This window comes from Odontesthes bonariensis, chromosome 14 (genome assembly GCF_027942865.1).
Source record: "Odontesthes bonariensis isolate fOdoBon6 chromosome 14, fOdoBon6.hap1, whole genome shotgun sequence".
Taxonomy (NCBI): Eukaryota; Metazoa; Chordata; class Actinopteri; order Atheriniformes; family Atherinopsidae; genus Odontesthes; species Odontesthes bonariensis.
The window spans coordinates 2,191,942-2,211,453 of NC_134519.1; the positions used below are offsets into that span (position 1 = coordinate 2,191,942).

General features: G+C 40.9%; 2 protein-coding genes across 4 annotated transcripts in view; one reads left to right on the forward strand and one right to left on the reverse strand.

Moving 5' to 3' along the window:
* smg7 (SMG7 nonsense mediated mRNA decay factor) overlaps window positions 1-17,260 on the reverse strand; it is a 32,333-nt gene extending 15,073 nt beyond the window's left edge. For all 3 annotated transcript variants that reach the window (XM_075482508.1, XM_075482507.1, XM_075482506.1), the window contains exons 1-11: window positions 17,143-17,260; window positions 15,969-16,000; window positions 12,074-12,191; window positions 10,512-10,644; window positions 9,016-9,187; window positions 8,340-8,411; window positions 5,727-5,877; window positions 3,766-3,901; window positions 3,521-3,683; window positions 727-886; window positions 582-652 (exon numbers count right to left, since the gene is read on the reverse strand). In XM_075482508.1, the coding sequence (XP_075338623.1) occupies window positions 582-652; window positions 727-886; window positions 3,521-3,683; window positions 3,766-3,901; window positions 5,727-5,877; window positions 8,340-8,411; window positions 9,016-9,187; window positions 10,512-10,644; window positions 12,074-12,191; window positions 15,969-16,000; window positions 17,143-17,168 (1,234 nt within the window). In that variant the 5' untranslated portion in view covers window positions 17,169-17,260. The remainder of the gene's footprint in view (window positions 1-581; window positions 653-726; window positions 887-3,520; window positions 3,684-3,765; window positions 3,902-5,726; window positions 5,878-8,339; window positions 8,412-9,015; window positions 9,188-10,511; window positions 10,645-12,073; window positions 12,192-15,968; window positions 16,001-17,142) is intronic.
* The window catches only part of LOC142398498 (uncharacterized), a 462,406-nt gene that overhangs the window by 29,797 nt on the left and 413,097 nt on the right, over window positions 1-19,512 (forward strand). The gene's annotated exons all lie outside the window — the stretch shown is intronic.

The window sequence follows — 19,512 nt, forward strand, 5'->3', positions numbered from 1 at the left end:
TGCTGTGCGGACAGAGCGATCTCCACACAGGGAGCGCAGATACGCACCTCTCTGTGTCCTACTATCACTATTTGACAACCCCTTGCAATGGACACACGCTTCAAATGCCCCGGAGTTCCCCTTTAAGTTAAATGTTACCGCTGCACTATTGATTTTGAGAGAAACGTGATTTCAATCCTGTACGTATACAGATTTGACAATAAAGTTTACTTTGACACTTTTCCCGCGTCTTTACGATCTTGTCGACCCTAGAACACTAAAGAAAGAGTTCTGACAACAGAACTCAACTCAAATAAAATATGTTTGTTATCTGGTGGTAGAAACTAGATTTGATGTGAATGTGGGACTTTCAGCCCGTTTTATTCAGTTCGGTGGAGTTTAAACAGTTCAACCAGCTCAGCTGATCAGAAACCAAACAGTTTGACAGCTACAAGAATAAAAAAAACACAGTGATCTTCATCACATAAACACACGTGCAGGTGCTTCTGGTCACATGAATCAGAACCAAGTAAGAACCAGGAGGGGTTCACACGCAGAAGCTCAGACTGATTCTTTAGCAACAGAATCTGCTGCCGTCCTACCTGAGGAACAGGACACGTCTTCTTCTTTGGGCTGGAAACTGTTGAGAATGGACACCAACCAGGGCCAGACACTGAAAAACAGAAAGAGGAGTTAAACGTCTCCCAGCTCCATGACGGCTGAGGATGAGGAGGGAGGCGCACTTACTACTGCCTCTTCTCCACTGCGGCCTCGTGGAAGACGCTGGGCCTCAGTTTGAGCCAGTCCAGGGACACCTTGATGGCCGGCAGAGGACACTCCCCCATGATCTCCTCGCCCCGGTTCTTGTTGAGCAGAACTCGGCTGCACATCACACCCAGAAAGGACACTGAGGAGACAGGAAGTGATGTCAGACTTCAGTGTGAGTAACTGCTGATGTCTTAGGGCAGGGGTTCTTAACCATAGGGCAGCGGCCCAAACTTGGGCCGCCAGCGCCACCTAGAGGGCCGCAAAAAACTTTCAATTTTGCACCTGTGGGCCGCGGGACTGCATAGGTTATCAACTGAAGACACCAGAGATATGTTATCCACGAGAAGCTCAGTTACAATGCAGCTTTCGACCACGTGGTGGCGGTAATGCATCAGTCAGTTGTTTAACAAGCTGCAATAGACAGAGAAGAAGACTGTCTTCGTCTCTACGCTAGCTGTCAGAGACGTTATATAAAATGATGGAGGAGTTTTTCAAACGGAAAAATGACGAACATCGTGCCGACCCCCCACAAAAGAGTACAATTTTGCGTCGGTACAATCCCGATTATATAAAATACGGCTTCGTAAACGGAGGTACCGTATTGCCTGCTGAAGCAATTGTCAAATGACTTTGCAGATTATAAGGCAAAGTTTCATTTGCACTTTATTTCAATTTACAGTTTATTTCATTAAAAAAAATATTCATATTATTTGAATGTATTTATTTTGTCACCCTTTGATTGATTGATTTATTTATATATATTTAAAATTTTTTTTTATTATAAGTCAAATCTAACTATTGGTCCTTTTTTTAATTAAAAAGCCTGACTTGATCCTATAAAAAAAATTCTTGTCAGCCTGTTCAGTGGCTTGATATGTGTGCAGGTTTACATACACATGTCTAATAAAAGTCTTTGTGATGATCCCATTTTATCATGTAATTTTATTTGAGGTTTTTGCTTGTCAAACTGTAAGTGGATTTGGTTTATTATTGAATACAAACCAAAACCGTGAGTGAGGTCAATTAAACCTATACAGTGTAAATATTTAATGGGCCCCGGGCCACTTTGTACTATAAAAATTGGGCCTCAAGGTCAAAAAGGTTAAGAACCCTTGTCTTAGGGGACACCTCTCAACTCTAGATTAGGGTTAGGGAGATAACTTTACATTATATTTGGGGGTATTCTTGTATACTAACTTTATATTCAGTCTTCAGGATTTCTACTCACAGAAACAGAGGCAGTTTGTTAGTGGGTGGACAGATTTATCTGGTTGCTATCTCCAATTTGGCCACCAGATGTCAGTAACTGTCACTGTAACGCAGATGCTTTTGGACCGTTTTATGGACATTCCCCCAGGATTTTGCATTAAGACCGCGGACAGGACCTCAGAAGTGATTTAACAGCTCGCCGGCAGTAGGCAGACGAGTCAGAAACACTTAATAATTCCTGCTTCACATAAAACCCTGAACACAGCTTTTGGAGGCCAACATTGAGAACTGACAGAAGCGACATTTAAGCAATAATTAAAGGATTTCTTTTGTAAAGACACGTTCAGCCCCATCACAGATATTATTTAGGGAATCGAGTATTTGATCGATTAATTGGTGAACCGAATAAGAAATAATAACTATTTAAAGAGAGAAATGTACAGTATGAACCAGCTTTAAGCCATAAATAAGGCTAAGAAACGTATTAATTTCTCTTTTAATCAATAACCGCACATGTTGCTGGTCTTGGAGACACAGTTTTGTCATCATTGGAATATTTTTCCGTAGAGGAATACTCCTCTTTTCAGCCCGTTTGCTGTGGTGCGAGTCCATTTGGGGTCCTACTCCGTTTTAATCATTTCTGCTGCCTTTGGGATGAATTATTTCCTGCATTGTTATGCTGAACACAGAATCTTCTCACTCTTCCAGAGAACATGATTGTATATGGAAATCGTTCCCATTTGGACCAGTTAACTGATACTCTTTGGCCTCCTGCTGTTCTACAGTCACCAAAAGACCTCAAAAAGAAGACGTGACCTCATCATTTTCTCTCGCTCACACCTCACAAATCTACGGTTTTGCACACACGGTGTACATATCTCGGACTTTAACTTGTGCACATACATATATTTACTTATTTTGTACTCTATTGTATTCTATATGTATGTATTTTTAATCTTATTTTGTATTTTAATCTTGCTTATTTATTTTATACATTTTATTTGATATTCTACTATTCTAATTTAGGAATATTTAATTTTACTTTAACTTTCTATTAATGTTACTTTGCTGCCTAGTTTATATTATATTTTATAGTTTGTATTTTGTGGACGGCGGTCAAAGGTCATTTCACTGCATGTTGTACCGTGTATAACTATGCATGTGACAAATAAAACTTTGAATCTTGAATCACTCCAGTTTTTAGCAGCTTTACACTGGCTGCATGTCCGTTTCTGTGTTATTCTTTTACTCATCTTTAAAGTTTTAAATGTTACAGCAGCCAGATATTCAATCGTGCTCGGCTTATATGAACCCCAAAGAGCAGCCAGATGTTCGGTTAAAGCATGGAGAGGATCGGGAATAAACGCCACTCCATGTTCACGTCTGAAAACTCACTTTTTCATGCATCGACATGATTCCTCCACCAAAGCGAAAGCAGATTAAACAGCAACTATCAGGCGGAAGTTTGTGAAACCTGGAGAAGTGACTGACTGTGACTTTAATCAACCAGAGGAGGCGTAAGTGTATCTGAATCTGGACTGGCGGTGGCGTTTCCGGTTCTTACTGTAGAGGCCGAGCAGCTGGAACCAGCTGATCTGCTGCTCGCTGCTGTAGCTCTGCTCGCTGCCGTCAGCCGTCAGGTCTCTGAGATGGTGCAGCTCAAACAGGTTGATGACGGTGATGTGCACCAGCTGCTGGGAGCTGAAGGCTTTCTGCAGAATCAGCCTCTGCAGACGCACAACACGACACGTCAGCTTCCCAAACTGACGCGAGAAGAAAGATTCTCTGAGAAGGGATGAAGCGTCGTACCTGAAACTGCTCCTCCAGCTTCTCCCTCAGAGCGTCCAGCTTGTCCAGACTCTTACTCAGGTAGACGTGACCATGAAACTTGATGAAGGCCTTGATGAAGTCGGACACGCTCCACTTGGTTTTCACCTCGTCGCGACTTCAGAAACACAGAGAGGAAGGAGAAGTTAACTAGGGCTGAACGATATACCGTTATCGTATCAATATCTAGATATGAACATTCAAGATATTAATATTGCAAATATCAACGATATAGATTTCCCCGCATGTGCAGCTCAGGCAGTCGCAGACATCGTTTTAACGCTCGCCCTTATGCACAGCTGAAGCCAGCCAATGACAAACATCCGAGGGAGACGGAGACACACAAACTACATGCACAGCGGGGAAATTAAAAAGAGAAACATGAGGCCGGCGCAGAATCTGCGCAGCCGACGGATTTAGTGGCAAAAAATAAGTCGTTCTCTATTATTTGGAGGTATTTTGGATTCAGAAAAGAGGATGTGAACCAGAGAGAGGTGTTGACAGCACAACAAACATGTTCCAGCACCTGATACAACACCACGACGTAAAGAGTGTACAGCAATGAGAGCAACGGCGGAGAAGTGAAGCCCGAGCAAAGCTTGATCGCTGATGCGTTCAGTAGCGTTACGCCATAAGAGTCGACGTCCACCAGGCACAAAAACATTACAGATGCTGTAACATACCACATGCAAAAGACCCGTGTACACGTCACAAAAGAGGGCTTTCAGAATGGTTCAGACGCTGGACAAACGTCACAAAACACCCCGAACATATTTTAATCAAGTGGCCATTCCAAAAATCTACAACGAATGTAAAATGAATGTTGAATCCGAACACAACCACGGAGCTGTGGTGGAGCCGGACGACTGAACCCTACATCAGTTTAACGCTCCATTTTATAACAACAAACTTCCAACTCAAGACCCGATGGATGCAGACGTCCTTCTTTTGTATCGTGGTTTTTATTTTTCAGAAAAATGCTGAGTTTTCACAGTCGTATCGTATCGATATCGAGATATCTGGCATGAACATCGAGATATGAAATTTTGTCCATATCGTTCAGCCCTAGAGTTAATACAGAGGAAGGAGAAGGAGTCCCCTCAGTCAGCCGACTCCCCAGAGCTCGAATAAGGTCAACTGGACTCCTTCTTCTTGGTTCATGAAGATGTTTGAAATCTTTTTAAGGCGAGACACTACAGGTGAATAGGGTAATATTTTTAAATTATAGATATCACCATGAAACTTCTTCAGTTGATTACTTATACAAGTATGGAAAAAAAATGTATTAAAAGTTTTAGAAATTTGTATTTTTAATTATGCAAATGAGGCATTATCTCATTAAATATGCGCACATTTGCATATATTTCCGGAAGATAGATCTGAACATATGATAAAGCCAGGTGCAAAATTCTTTTTTCATTTTGTTTACACACAAAATAAAAAGAAAATTACAGAGGGATTTCAGGATATCTGCTTTCATTTCCTAGGAAATCAAAATATACTGTCCATAGCATAAAAAACATCAATTTTCGCAATATTTTTTTTATCATAATGTCACATGAATCAGGCCAGGAATGATTTATCAACAAATCCTTCTGTAAATATCTTCAGAATACTGCTACGTGTATAACTGGAAAGTTTGGTGTTAGTAGGTGCTCCATAGGCTGAGATATTGATACTGGGGAAATACAAAAAAACGGATTTTGAGAAAACGGTATTTAAAGATTTAAATAGGGGAATTCAGTCTGGTAAATTTGGGCGAAATGTACTGCAAACAAAATGTGATGAAATAAACATTTTAATTTATGTTTTGAAATAACACATATTGAAGGAGTGGACTGGCCCAAAATCTAAAAATTGTTTTTGCCCGCCGTGTCTCGCCTTAATAGAATTAAAAAGGAACTCCCGGCATTTCGTGGCGTGTTGCCGTGGGGAGCCGTTACCTCTCCAGGGCCTTGGACAGGGCCTTCTGCAGGTTGGTGGAGGCTGCTGGGAAGGGGAACTTGACTGCAATGCTGCGGCAGTAGTAGAAGATGGTGGTGAGGTGGTCCCCTTTAGAGGAGGCCAGGATGGCTAGCTGGTTGTAGGGCTGACCTGCAGGAGACACACGGGAACATTACGGCTCATCCACAGCAAGTAACACTTTTGCACTAAGTGCATTTTATTTATTTATTTCTATATTTTTTTTATATTCTTTATTCAGAGTGCTGGCACACAGCACTTCCACACCGTTTTATATTGTACAGTCTGTATAGCTTGGATATCTAGCGATGTTGACCGGTAGTCGAGGAACGACATTTCGTTGTCAAAACTCACTTGTGTTTTTTGTGCAATGACAATAAAAGAAAGTCTAAGTCTAAATCCCTTTTTCCATCAACGACATGATTCGCTTTAATTTGATGCGCATCAAGAAGTTAGTGTGATACATGTGATGGAAAAACGGTTAAATCGCTAGAACGCCTGTTTTGTCGCATTAAATCAATTCGCTGGAAATAGGTGGTTCAGGGCTAAGTTGTATCGCTACAGAAGTGATGGAAAAGGTTAATGCGATTCAGACTAGCCACGCATGCGCAGATGGTATTGGTAAAGCGCGAGGATTCGATGTTGTTGTTGAGCCGCTCAGCCGCCCCATTTCACCTATCCTGTCGGTATCAAAACAGCAGCAACAACTAGTAACAACAATGTCCGATGATAAAAGAAACAACTGGTCGAGAGCAGAGACTCTGCTTTTTTTAAACACAATTCGGGAGGTCCTGAAGCAGCATAATTAATTCTCGCCTCGCTCTCATCCTCCTTCTTAAATTTCTGACGGCTATAAGCTGACACAGCAGCACTAGCAGCATGTTTAGTCCTATCCTACTGTCCATAACTCTAAATAAGTAACTAGCATAATAAATAAAACGAAAGCCGGTGGTGAAAAGGTACGTAGCCTTGAAAGTTATAGCAACTGTTATAACAGGAGGCTGACAATAACAGCGCGAGCAATTAAACTCCCGCTACCGAGCATTCTAATTCGCTACAATTCGCCACTTTTGTAATGGAAAATCATCTGGTCGAGTCAGAATAATGCGCATCAGCACGTTTTATTTCGCTAGAATCGTCCTGTTTGATGGAACCAACCGAACGCATCTTATATCGCAACAAAGTAATGCGATATAACTTTTAATTCGCTACAGAATCTGATGGAAAAAGGGCTTAAGTTACGACCTGATCCGGTCTGCTCACGTCTTCACGTCCTAACCACGGCTTAGAGGAGCATCGATGTCAGCTGAACACTCTTTAGTCCAACATAAAAACTATACAAGAATGAACAGCAAATGAATAAAAACACATCTGTGTGTCCAGAAGACGATTCAGAGGCTCCGTTTCCAGTCCACAGAGACCCTCCATTATCTCAGACTGTGTCACCTCTGATCAGAACTTACCAAACGCTATCTTTTAACTTCTCCTTGTAGCACCCAAGCATATGAATAATCATTGAAAAAACTCCTTTAGGCTCTTCTTGCATCTTTTTGGGTGGGAATAAACCAATATTTTGGGAATTTTTGGAATTGGGCTTTTTTTTTTTAAATCATTTTAGGCAATGTTGCATATTTGCAACTGTGGGCTTTCCTGATTAATTTTGTAATAATACAATTTGGAGAGCTGAGCTCCCATTAGCGCTGTGAAAGGTGGACAAAGCAGACCACACCAAACGAGAGCAGAACCAACTGGAACAGAGCACCGCAAAGCAGAGTGTAACTCACTGAGCCAAGAAAATGATGTTGTGACAACTGTCGGCACATAAAATGTAATGTAAAAAAATATTACACATGAATGTAAATAATGTATGTAAATTTAAAAAAATCAAATAATGTAATGTAAATAAAAATATAAAGTAAATAAATAATGTAAATAAATAAAAAGCTTGTTGCATATCTGCAACTGTGGGTGCTACAAGGTTATCTTGACTGTTGCTTGTTTTTAAATTTATTTAAATTATTTTATTTGTTTCTCTTTATGTATTTTAATGCTTCTTCCACTCCCTGCTGCAATGCTTTTATTTTATGTAAAGCACTTTGAACTGTTTTGGACATGAAATGTGCTATATAAATAAATCTGATTATTTTTATTTTTTTTTGATCAAACAGGAGCATTAAGAAGTTTTTGTAGGATTTGGACCTAAATCACTCAAAGAGCCAACAGAAAGTACTTATTTTATCATTTAAGGTACATCCCACCAGCTGATTAAAAGATAATCAACAAACAATTTCAATTTAAGTCTCATGCAGCTTTAAAATATATGAATAAATATAAAGAAGTCAAAAGAGAATTTCTTAAATAAAGTTTAGCCTTTTAGGGAGATAAATTAAAGCTGTGACGGGGATCATCTCTGGGGGGCTTTGACTTTGGTTAAAGGTATAATCCATCCAGACCTGAGCTTAGAACAACTCACATTACTGCACCGAACATGTGCACGAGCAGAGACGCTCAGACATGAACCAGCACCGAACATGTGCACGAGCAGAGACGCTCAGACATGAACCAGCAGCTGAGAGGAGGACAGCCGGACTCACCGTTTGATGGAACCAGCTGAGCTGCATGTCGGTAATACGACTCGGCCTGGCTGGTCTGGTTCCGATAACGGGCTGAAACACAGAAACATGCACCAAATAAGCAACTGACCGACAGGTTTCATATTTTTGACACGGAAAGAGGATAACAGAGCTGTCTTCTGACTGATCGTATCGAATGTAAGACCACTCCTGTTTTTGTTCATCCATGAAACAAGTAATTAGAACGTGTTCTACTCTACTTACAAATAAATCTGTTGAAATATCTGTTGAAAACATTTTGTATGGATGTTTTCTTATGACTTCTGTTTATATTTATGCTTGGATATAATATATTCCAAGTTAGTTCTCCTAAATTCCCATTAGTTCCCATAATTCCCCATTATTCCCATGGAAAGTTTCCAATATCGAATATATCCAAAATTCCCAAAAGCTTAACTTCCCATGGAAATTTACCGGAAACTTTCCGGCCCTTTGCAGCCCTACTCAGGAGGGACGTGAACCATTTCATTTAGCACGGACGTGTTGCTACATTTGGACGTTAGAAGATGAAGACATAAACAGCCTCTTTTAAACCTTTGAAGTTCTTTCTTGGAGAAAGAAAAACTGCAGGTATTCTGTTTACAGGCATCATCTCGAGCTCAGCGTGGCCGATGCTGCAGCAGGAAGGCTTTCTCACCGATGTCTCCGAGGTGGACGAGGCAGTGCTGGCAGATGTAGGAGCAGGAGCTGGGCTGAGGGGTGACGATGGCGCCGCCGCCGCCCTGCTTGTTGCTGATGATGCCGAGCTGGGACGACTTGACGCGACTCGGCAGGTCCACGTTGAACACCGTGCACAGCTCCTGCAGCAGCTGAAACACAGCAGAGGTCCAGCGTGACTCAAACTCTGAACATCACACCCACCGTGCCTCCATCTGCAGGCCGGCTCAGCGAGTTCCTGACCTTTTGTTTCTAAAACTGTGAAACACAAACTCCTTCCTGCAGCGGCAGTGAAGAGATCTAAGGAGATTTAATTCTTTAAGCCGTTTAAAGAAAACAACATTTTGACGACAAGATTTCAAATGTCTGTGGTTAAAGATAAAGGGAAACGAGCAGGTAGCCCAGTGGAACAATGTTTGCAGTCAAATATTCAATTTGAACAAGTTTCGGAAATGTAAAGAAACATTTTTTTCGCAGTGTTTAAAAACATATCTGATCTTACAAATAAAGACTTTTTAAATTTATTACGAGGCATTAAACCACAACACGACCATAGAACTCAAGAGCATTCACTTGGAAGAACTAAATCTGATATTTTATTACATCTAAAGCTTAAAGGTAAACAACTAAAGGCTTAAACACACACTTGCTTTCAGAATCTTTCACATCCAACTTTTCCCACATGTTTTTCTTTCACATCCAACTTTTCCCACATCTTTTTCTTTCACATCCAACTTTTCCCACATCTGAACAGGCTAAATGTTGGAATAGTTCACGTATGTTCGGTATGTCAATATCAAATAAATAAATGAATCGTAGGGGTGTGACGAGATCTCGCGATATTAAACTCCGCGATATTTCTCGTCACTTCAAAAATCTGTATCGTGAGTTTTTTTTTTTTTTTGCTTTATCACTTATTTATTTATTTTCATTACACCAGAGACGGTGAAAACTAAGAAAATCTTTGATTAGGCCTACACTACAAAAAAAAAAAAAAACACCCAACAGGAAACAGGAAACGTGGACTTGTCTGTCTCGCGATCAGATATTTGGTCAGGCTCTGTTTGCACTATTTGCACTCTGTATTGACAGAGAATAACTTTTTGTTTTGCATATAATATTGTTTGCACTTGAAAAAAGGAGAAATATTTAATTTAATTTATTTTAACTTTTATACATTTTTATTTTTATTTCAATTTTTAGAGGAAGAAGTTTCAAAGTTCATGCTTACATCATGCATGTTGTTAAGAGTTATAAATGCATGTGCAACTCAGTTAAATAAAAGTCTGTTATCCAGTCATAATTTGTCATTTTAGTTTTCTTAAAATATCGTATCGTCTCGTGAGATGAGTGTATCGTCACACCCCTAATGAATCGGGGCTCTAACATACAGCTGATACATCAACTCGCTGCTCTTTATATCTATATGATAAAATCTTGAGGGAGGAGAAAGATTCTGATCCTCGTGAAGCCTACCTGGGTGTAGAAGCCGCTCGCCGCCTCCAGAAACAGCGACAGGTTGGCCTGGACCTCACTGCGGTTGGGGTTGGCTCGGTTCTTGGCCTGGCTCTGCAGCGTGGTGATCTGGTTCTTAAAAGCATGATTCCACCTGAGAAAACAAAATGAAGCTGAGCAGGTTGAACCACCATTTATTTACAGATTTTTCTGCATCCAATCACACCAGCTGCTCCAGGCGTTGATGGTCCGCTACATAAACCCCCTCGTTACAGGGGCCTTTACCTTTCTGAATGGATTAAGGATGTGTGAGCAATTAAGGTTTCCTTTAACTGTATCACACATTGCTTTATCTTGCTTTATGCTTTATCTTGATAATGTTGTGTTTTAATTATCATCTATTTTATTGCTTTTGTGAATCATTTTGTGACATAAGTTCTTAAAAAGTGCCACATAAATAAAATTCCTTCCTGACTGTACGCTCTGCTGAGGCTTGATGACCCATGAAGCTTCGCTGCCGTATCTAAATGCCTGAATGATAAAACTCTGAGCAACTAAACAATTCAAAAGTTCAGTCCCTCGATAATCCATTAACTTTAGTTAGTAGTAGTATTTTTACTAGAATTGGTATTATTACTGTTGTTAATACAATCATTGAAAATATTTAAAAGAAATTGAGCTACTTGACTAATTTGAATTTCCCCCATTAGGGGATGAATAAAGTATTTTTCTATTCTATTAACGTCCGCCCCACAGCCAGAAACACTTAACACTTAAATTAAGAACAATGAACCACTGCATCTGCCCTCCAGTTTTTGATAAAGTTATTCACACATGTATCTTCTCTAAACTGGATTATTGAAGGTATCAGCTATCTATTAATTTAGATTGTTTTTCATATTTTTAACTTTTATTCTCTGTTGTTTGTTGTCCTTTAACTGTCAAAGCACCTTGTGAACTTTTTAAAAAGGTGCTACATGATTAAAGTTCTTAAAATGATCATGAATATCTAAAATATTACTGTCATCATCTGGGGTGTGTGACCTTCGGCTGTATATTAGGCGGCGGGGGAAGCCGTTACTTGCGGGCGGTAGAGCTGCAGCGATGCACTAATCTCACGATACGATACACTTACATCTAACTTCTAAGAAAAAAAGGGACAGTGTGATTTGACATGAATCGTTGCTGGTTGGACTGGTGGTCCGGTCCTTTGAACCGGAAGGACAACAAGTGTGAGAGCTATTTTATTACCGTTTTGTATAATGTGACCCCCCCCCGGCATTGTATTGTATTATATTAATGTTCTGTGCTTTCACTAATTGTAACGTCTGACTTTTCAATAAAGTTTGCTAAAAAATAATAATAATATTTTTTTAAATAAATAAATAAAAAATTGTACCATCTGACTTTTCAATAAAGTTTGCTAAAAAAATATATAATAATAATAATTTTTTTAAATAAATAAATTTAAAAAAAGATACTTTCGGCTGAAAAATCGATACTTTATCAGGAAAAAAAATATCGATATATATCGCAATATTGATAAAATTGGTCAGCCCGAGCGGGCGGGTGCAGCAGCTTACAGGTCTTGCTCCACCTTCTTGTCCAGCGCGTACTCCAGGTCCGTCACCAGCATCTTCTGGTAGAGGTCCTGCAGAGCCTGCCGAGACGTCCACACCTCTGCCGCCCCCAGCTTCGAGTCTGAACACACACGCATGAATCAGAGTGAGGAAACCATGTGAAGCAGCAGCATGAAGCATCTCTGGGCTGATGAACACGCCTGCTGGACCCAGAGTTACATCAAATTTTAACAGACTTTGATTATATGGTTTCTGATTAAAAGTCTAAATATTATAGGTCATTTGACAATTTGACACATTTCCCTGAGGTCTTGTTGAGACGTACGAGGCAGGCTTTGGTCGACATACATGTTGGTTTAAGCTCAGCAGCTCAGCAGCTCTCCATCTCAGTCCTGTTTCAACACCTCTTTGCTAACAGTCTGTTTTCAGGGCGGAGGCTCAGCAGGAGCTCAGGTGATCAGCACTCAAACAAAGCTGCACGAGGAAGGTTTCTAAACAGAAAGCGACTCAGACAAAACTTTTGATTTATATCAGTTTGAACTGGAGTCGGTGAGCTCCAAGAGAGGTTCAACCATCAGCTTCAACAGGACTTTGGAGAAGGGTTAGTTTCTGTACGTTTGTACGTTGGCTGAGGACACATCGCCATGCTGCTGTGGAGAGTTTTACCTGCGTTAGCTGCGTTTACCTGCGTTAGCTGCGTTAGCTGTGTTTACCTGCGTTAGCTGCGTTATTAGCTGCGTTTACCTGCGTTATTAGCTGCGTTTACCTGCGTTATTAGCTGCGTTTACCTGCGTTATTAGCTGCGTTTACCTGCGTTTACCTGCGTTATTAGCTGCGTTTACCTGCGTTATTAGCTGCGTTTACCTGCGTTTACCTGCGTTAGCTGTGTTTACCTGCGTTATTAGCTGCGTTTACCTGCGTTAGCTGCGTTTACCTGCGTTAGCTGCGTTTACCTGCGTTAGCTGCGTTTACCTGCGTTTACCTGAGTTATTAGCTGCGTTTACCTGAGTTATTAGCTGCGTTTACCTGCGTTTACCTGAGTTATTAGCTGCATTTACCTGCGTTTACCTGAGTTATTAGCTGCGTTTACCTGCGTTAGCTGTGTTTACCTGCGTTAGCTGTGTTTACCTGCGTTTACCTGCGTTAGCTGTGTTTACCTGCGTTTACCTGCGTTAGCTGTGTTTACCTGCGTTATTAGCTGCGTTTACCTGCGTTATTAGCTGCGTTTACCTGCGTTAGCTGTGTTTACCTGCGTTAATAGCTGTGTTTACCTGCGTTATTAGCTGCGTTTACCTGCGTTAGCTGAGTTTACCTGCGTTAGCTGTGTTTACCTGCGTTATTAGCTGTGTTTACCTGCGTTATTAGCTGTGTTTACCTGCGTTATTAGCTGTGTTTACCTGCGTTATTAGCTGCGTTTACCTGCGTTATTAGCTGCGTTTACCTGCGTTATTAGCTGTGTCTACCTGCGTTAGCTGTGTTTACCTGCGTTATTAGCTGCGTTTACCTGCGTTATTAGCTGCGTTTACCTGCGTTAATAGCTGCGTTTACCTGCGTTAATAGCTGTGTTTACCTGCGTTATTAGCTGCGTTTACCTGCGTTAGCTGAGTTTACCTGCGTTAGCTGTGTTTACCTGCGTTATTAGCTGTGTTTACCTGCGTTATTAGCTGTGTTTACCTGCGTTATTAGCTGCGTTTACCTGCGTTAGCTGTGTTTACCTGCGTTATTAGCTGTGTTTACCTGCGTTATTAGCTGTGTTTACCTGCGTTATTAGCTGTGTTTACCTGCGTTATTAGCTGCGTTTACCTGCGTTAGCTGTGTTTACCTGCGTTATTAGCTGTGTTTACCTGCGTTATTAGCTGTGTTTACCTGCGTTATTAGCTGCGTTTACCTGCGTTATTAGCTGTGTTTACCTGCGTTATTAGCTGTGTTTACCTGCGTTATTAGCTGTGTTTACCTGTGTTTACCTGCGTTATTAGCTGTGTTTACCTGCGTTATTAGCTGCGTTTACCTGCGTTATTAGCTGCGTTTACCTGCGTTAGCTGTGTTTACCTGCGTTATTAGCTGCGTTTACCTGCGTTATTAGCTGTGTTTACCTGCGTTATTAGCTGTGTTTACCTGCGTTATTAGCTGTGTTTACCTGCGTTATTAGCTGCGTTTACCTGCGTTATTAGCTGTGTCTACCTGCGTTATTAGCTGCGTTTACCTGCGTTATTAGCTGTGTTTACCTGCGTTATTAGCTGCGTTTACCTGCGTTATTAGCTGCGTCTACCTGCGTTATTAGCTGCGTTTACCTGCGTTATTAGCTGTGTTTACCTGCGTTAGCTGTGTCTACCTGCGTTATTAGCTGCGTTTATCTGCGTTATTAGCTGCGTTTACCTGCGTTAGCTGTGTTTACCTGCGTTATTAGCTGCGTTTACCTGCGTTATTAGCTGTGTCTACCTGCGTTAGCTGTGTTTACCTGCGTTATTAGCTGCGTTTACCTGCGTTATTAGCTGCGTTTACCTGCGTTATTAGCTGTGTCTACCTGCGTTAGCTGTGTTTACCTGCGTTATTAGCTGCGTTTACCTGTGTTAGCTGTGTTTACCTGCGTTAATAGCTGTGTTTACCTGCGTTAATAGCTGTGTTTACCTGCGTTATTAGCTGCGTTTACCTGCGTTAGCTGAGTTTACCTGCGTTAGCTGTGTTTACCTGCGTTAGCTGAGTTTACCTGCGTTAGCTGTGTTTACCTGCGTTATTAGCTGTGTTTACCTGCGTTATTAGCTGCGTTTACCTGCGTTATTAGCTGCGTTTACCTGCGTTATTAGCTGCGTTTACCTGCGTTATTAGCTGTGTTTACCTGCGTTATTAGCTGTGTCTACCTGCGTTATTAGCTGTGTTTACCTGCGTTATTAGCTGTGTTTACCTGTGTTTACCTGCGTTATTAGCTGTGTTTACCTGCGTTATTAGCTGTGTTTACCTGCGTTATTAGCTGCGTTTACCTGCGTTAGCTGTGTTTACCTGCGTTATTAGCTGTGTTTACCTGCGTTATTAGCTGCGTTTACCTGCGTTATTAGCTGTGTCTACCTGCGTTATTAGCTGTGTTTACCTGCGTTATTAGCTGTGTTTACCTGCGTTATTAGCTGTGTCTACCTGCGTTATTAGCTGTGTCTATCTGCGTTATTAGCTGCGTTTACCTGCGTTATTAGCTGCGTTTACCTGCGTTATTAGCTGCGTTTACCTGCGTTAGCTGTGTCTACCTGCGTTATTAGCTGTGTCTACCTGCGTTATTAGCTGCGTTTACCTGCGTTATTAGCTGCGTTTACCTGCGTTATTAGCTGCGTTTACCTGCGTTATTAGCTGCGTTTACCTGCGTTATTAGCTGCGTTTACCTGCGTTAGCTGTGTCTACCTGCGTTATTAGCTGTGTCTACCTGCGTTATTAGCTGTGTCTACCTGCGTTATTAGCTGTGTTTACCTGCGTTATTAGCTGTGTTTACCTGCGTTATTAGCTGTGTCTACCTGCGTTATTAGCTGTGTCTATCTGCGTTATTAGCTGCGTTTACCTGCGTTATTAGCTGCGTTTACCTGCGTTATTAGCTGCGTTTACCTGCGTTAGCTGTGTCTACCTGCGTTATTAGCTGTGTCTACCTGCGTTATTAGCTGCGTTTACCTGCGTTATTAGCTGTGTCTACCTGCGTTATTAGCTGTGTCTACCTGCGTTATTAGCTGTGTTTACCTGCGTTAGCTGTGTCTACCTGCGTTATTAGCTGTGTCTATCTGCGTTATTAGCTGCATTTACCTGCGTTAGCTGTGTTTACCTGCGTTAGCTGTGTTTACTTAACTCGGTCCTGGTTGGTGTCAGTATGAGGCGCAGATACCTGCACAGGTGAGTGTGGGAGGAGGTGATGGAGCAAACTTACCCGTCATGTCAGCCTTCAGGGCCTCTGCCTGGCTGCTCGGAGGTAAACAGAGGAGAGGAGGTTAGACAGGACCGACAGAAACTCACGTAGCATGACAACACCGGTGCATACATAACTTCCTCACTTCCACACGACCCAGCTAACAGCTCAGCCTCAGTTTAACATTTAACGGCATGAAGACACGGGGATGATACAGGGCTCAGGCTACCTCCTCAGAATCAGAATCAGAATCAGTTTTATTGCCACAGTGTTCACTAACTAGGAATTTGCTGCGCGTTAGGTGCAAACATGTAACATAGGAATATAATGATAAAAATAAAGAATAAAAATATGTGAATATAAAATGTACAAGGTGTGTACAACAATACACAGTTTACAGTGGGCAGAGCAACAACAGTGCAGCTTCATTAGTGCAGTTTTAATGATGGTAAAGTGACTGGGGCAGGTTATGAGGTGATTATGAAGTGTTCATAAGTCCAACTGCAAGGGGGAAGAAACTGTTTTGGTGAAAAAAATGTAACCAGAATGTAACCACACACACAAAACCTTCATTACAGCGCAAGCTAGCGCCGATTGTCCGCTGCTGATTAGCATCACAAACACCTCAACAACCAGGCAGAACCGTTAAACATGTGGATAATTAACTGTATATATGGGGGGACGGGACAGGCTCTAGCTCGTTAGTTAACCTACATGACACGTATGAGTGTATAAGAGCGTCGATGCTAACCAGACATACGCAGAAACATGCTAGCAAGCTAAAGCTAACTAGCAACAACACTGAGTGGCGGGTAAACACTACCTGTGCGCCCCGGCACAACACACCTGTGAGCTCCGGCACATCACACCTGTGCGCCCCGGGACCGTCTCATCAAACACCCGTCATGTCTGTGTGAACGTGTGCGAGCTGACGGCACAAGCTGCCATTACATGTTGATGTACGAAGCTAGCTAGCGCTAACATTGAGCTAGCGATAACATTGGGCTAGCGATAACATTTAGCTACGGCTAACATTTAGCTAACGCTAACATTTAGCTACGGGGTGGTCCCAGGACCTGCTAGCTGCGATGCTAAAATCCGAACAAAACAATCCGCCTGTTGGAGAAAGATAGGCCGGTTCGGGGCGCACCGGTACCACCGAGGGGGCGGACCGACCACACGGTGCCGAACTTACCGTAGATACTGGGCGCATAGGTTCATCCTGCCGGATCGCCAGTCTTTCAGACAACGACTGGTCCCGATGCTAACGATCCTCCCGGCGCCATATTGTTCCTGTCTGACCCGCACAGGGCCGCTCTGAGGGGGGGGGGGGGGGGCGGGAGGATGGACGCACGCTTCACTTTCAGTGTTTTAAACGATCAATAAAAAGTATGCAACTGCAACAGAAGAATAAACATTTATTTTTGTACGTTTTTTTTTTAATTAAAGTTTTGTTAAGAACAGGAAAAAAAAAGTTAAAGCGAAATTTAAAGCTGTCTGTTAGGTTATTGATCAGGACTCGTTTTTATTTTGTTTATTTTTTTATTTTTTTCTGTTTCATTTTTTTTTTCTGTTTTATTTTGTGTTTTTTCTGTTTTATTTTGTTTTATTTTGTTTTATTTTGTGTTTTATTTTGTTTTTTGTTTTATTTTGTGTTTTTTTTCCTGTTTTATTTTGTTTTATTTCTGTTTTTTTTTGTTTTATTTTGTATTTTTGTTTAAATTGTGTTTTTTCTGATTTATTTGGTGACTTGGGGTCAGATTTCCTCCTGTTCAACTGCTGGAGATAGTTCTTTAGGCCGGACACTTCTTCTTCTGTCCTCCACTTGTCCAGTTTCCTCAAATGTTTTAAGGACACACTGCACACCATGCTGAGATATGCCAAGTTTTCAGCTAACAGCTCTTTGGGAATCACCTTGTTGCTGCAGAAATCCTGTTTTCTGTCTGTCACACTGTGTTATCTTTGCTGTTTTTCACACATGCAGCTAAAGAAATGGGAACAAATCTTAATTCCAGCCTAAAACCCACAAAGAGCTTCTAGATTATTCATTTCTGCTGGCATAAAACACTTTAATTTTTTCATTTATATTAATTGTTCCATAATTAGTCATTAGATTATATCTTATAATCCTTTTTTTAAGCTTTAAATTGAACCTTATTTACTTTTTCTTGATGTTGAATAACATATAATTCTTATTATTGTCTGTTTTTTTCTACTTTTCTACTTTTAGACGTGATAACAATTATTTTGGGATTAGGATTTTTAAACTGAATTTCTTTTATTAATTTGACTCTTTTGGTAACTGAAAGCAGTTTTAAACGTAAATGTAGAAAAAAGTTGAAACTATGAAGCTGTTTTTCACAGATGCAGCTAAAGAAATATTGAGTTAGGAGCCTTTTTCCTGCCTGAATGGTTCATAGCTCAGAGTTAAAGTGGCTTAACAAAGAAAAAACACATTCCTCTGAAGATGCTCAGGTACAAGGACTGGACTGAAGATGAGGGAAGAATCAGAAAATGTCCAAAGAGAAACTCTGAGAGAGCTTCAGGAAGCTGCAGAACTGCTGATCAGGACACTATAAAGGTTCCAGGAAGTCTGGAAGACATGATGATTGGATAAGGACATTAAAAGTTCTATATTTCTGATATATTATTTAGTTTGCTACAATAGTAATGCAACATTTATGATTTTCAACACTTTGTCCTCAGACAGGTGTCTCAAAACAAGTATAAACAGTCTTTATATATAATCCGTATTCACTGACCTGAAGCAAACAGGTTTGTTTAAATTAAATGGTAACCATTTAATTAAATTACAATGTATTATAATAGTAATTTTAAACATTTATGTGAGGCGCTGCTGCATCAAATGTGTGTTTTTTTTTTACAGAAATATAGAATTATATTTATTAAACTGTAATACAATTTTCCCAAATAAATTTTGTTTGAAGAAAAACAATCATATAAATTTATTTTCTATATCTGTTCTCTTTCTATATGAATATAGAAACCAAATGGTGCCTTTACTGTCAAACGTTTCCATAAAAGAGTTTCTGAGAGTCCAGAAACAAAAATAACCTGAAAGGTCTTCTGTTGAAATGAAGGATGTTTTCATGATTTTCTGAGGTTTCCCACACAAAAACTTTAATTTCCAAGTTAATTTTATTAATCAATACCAAGTGTATCAGATCACTGAGAGCCACTAATGAGGAAACCTGTCAGTCTGATGTGGTTCCTCTCTGTGACCAGCAGAGGGCAGCAGAACAACCACTATCAGCAGGCCCGTAGCCAGGATTTTGCTTGGGGGGGCTCTTTTTGTATATTTTTGGGACTTTTGCCCCTTTTCCACCGCCGAGCTAGCCCTACTCTACTCGGTTCGATATAGCGCGACACTACACGACACGGCACCAGTACCATTTCCTTTTCCACACAAAGTGTGACCTGGAAGTGGGCGGAGTCGGCCCGTTCACCACTAACGTGACGTCGGTTTCAGGCGATTACAAAGTGTCACGCCGCGGTTAGTCAAAAGTAAACACAACGATGGAGTGTAATGTGTAATGCAGTTGAC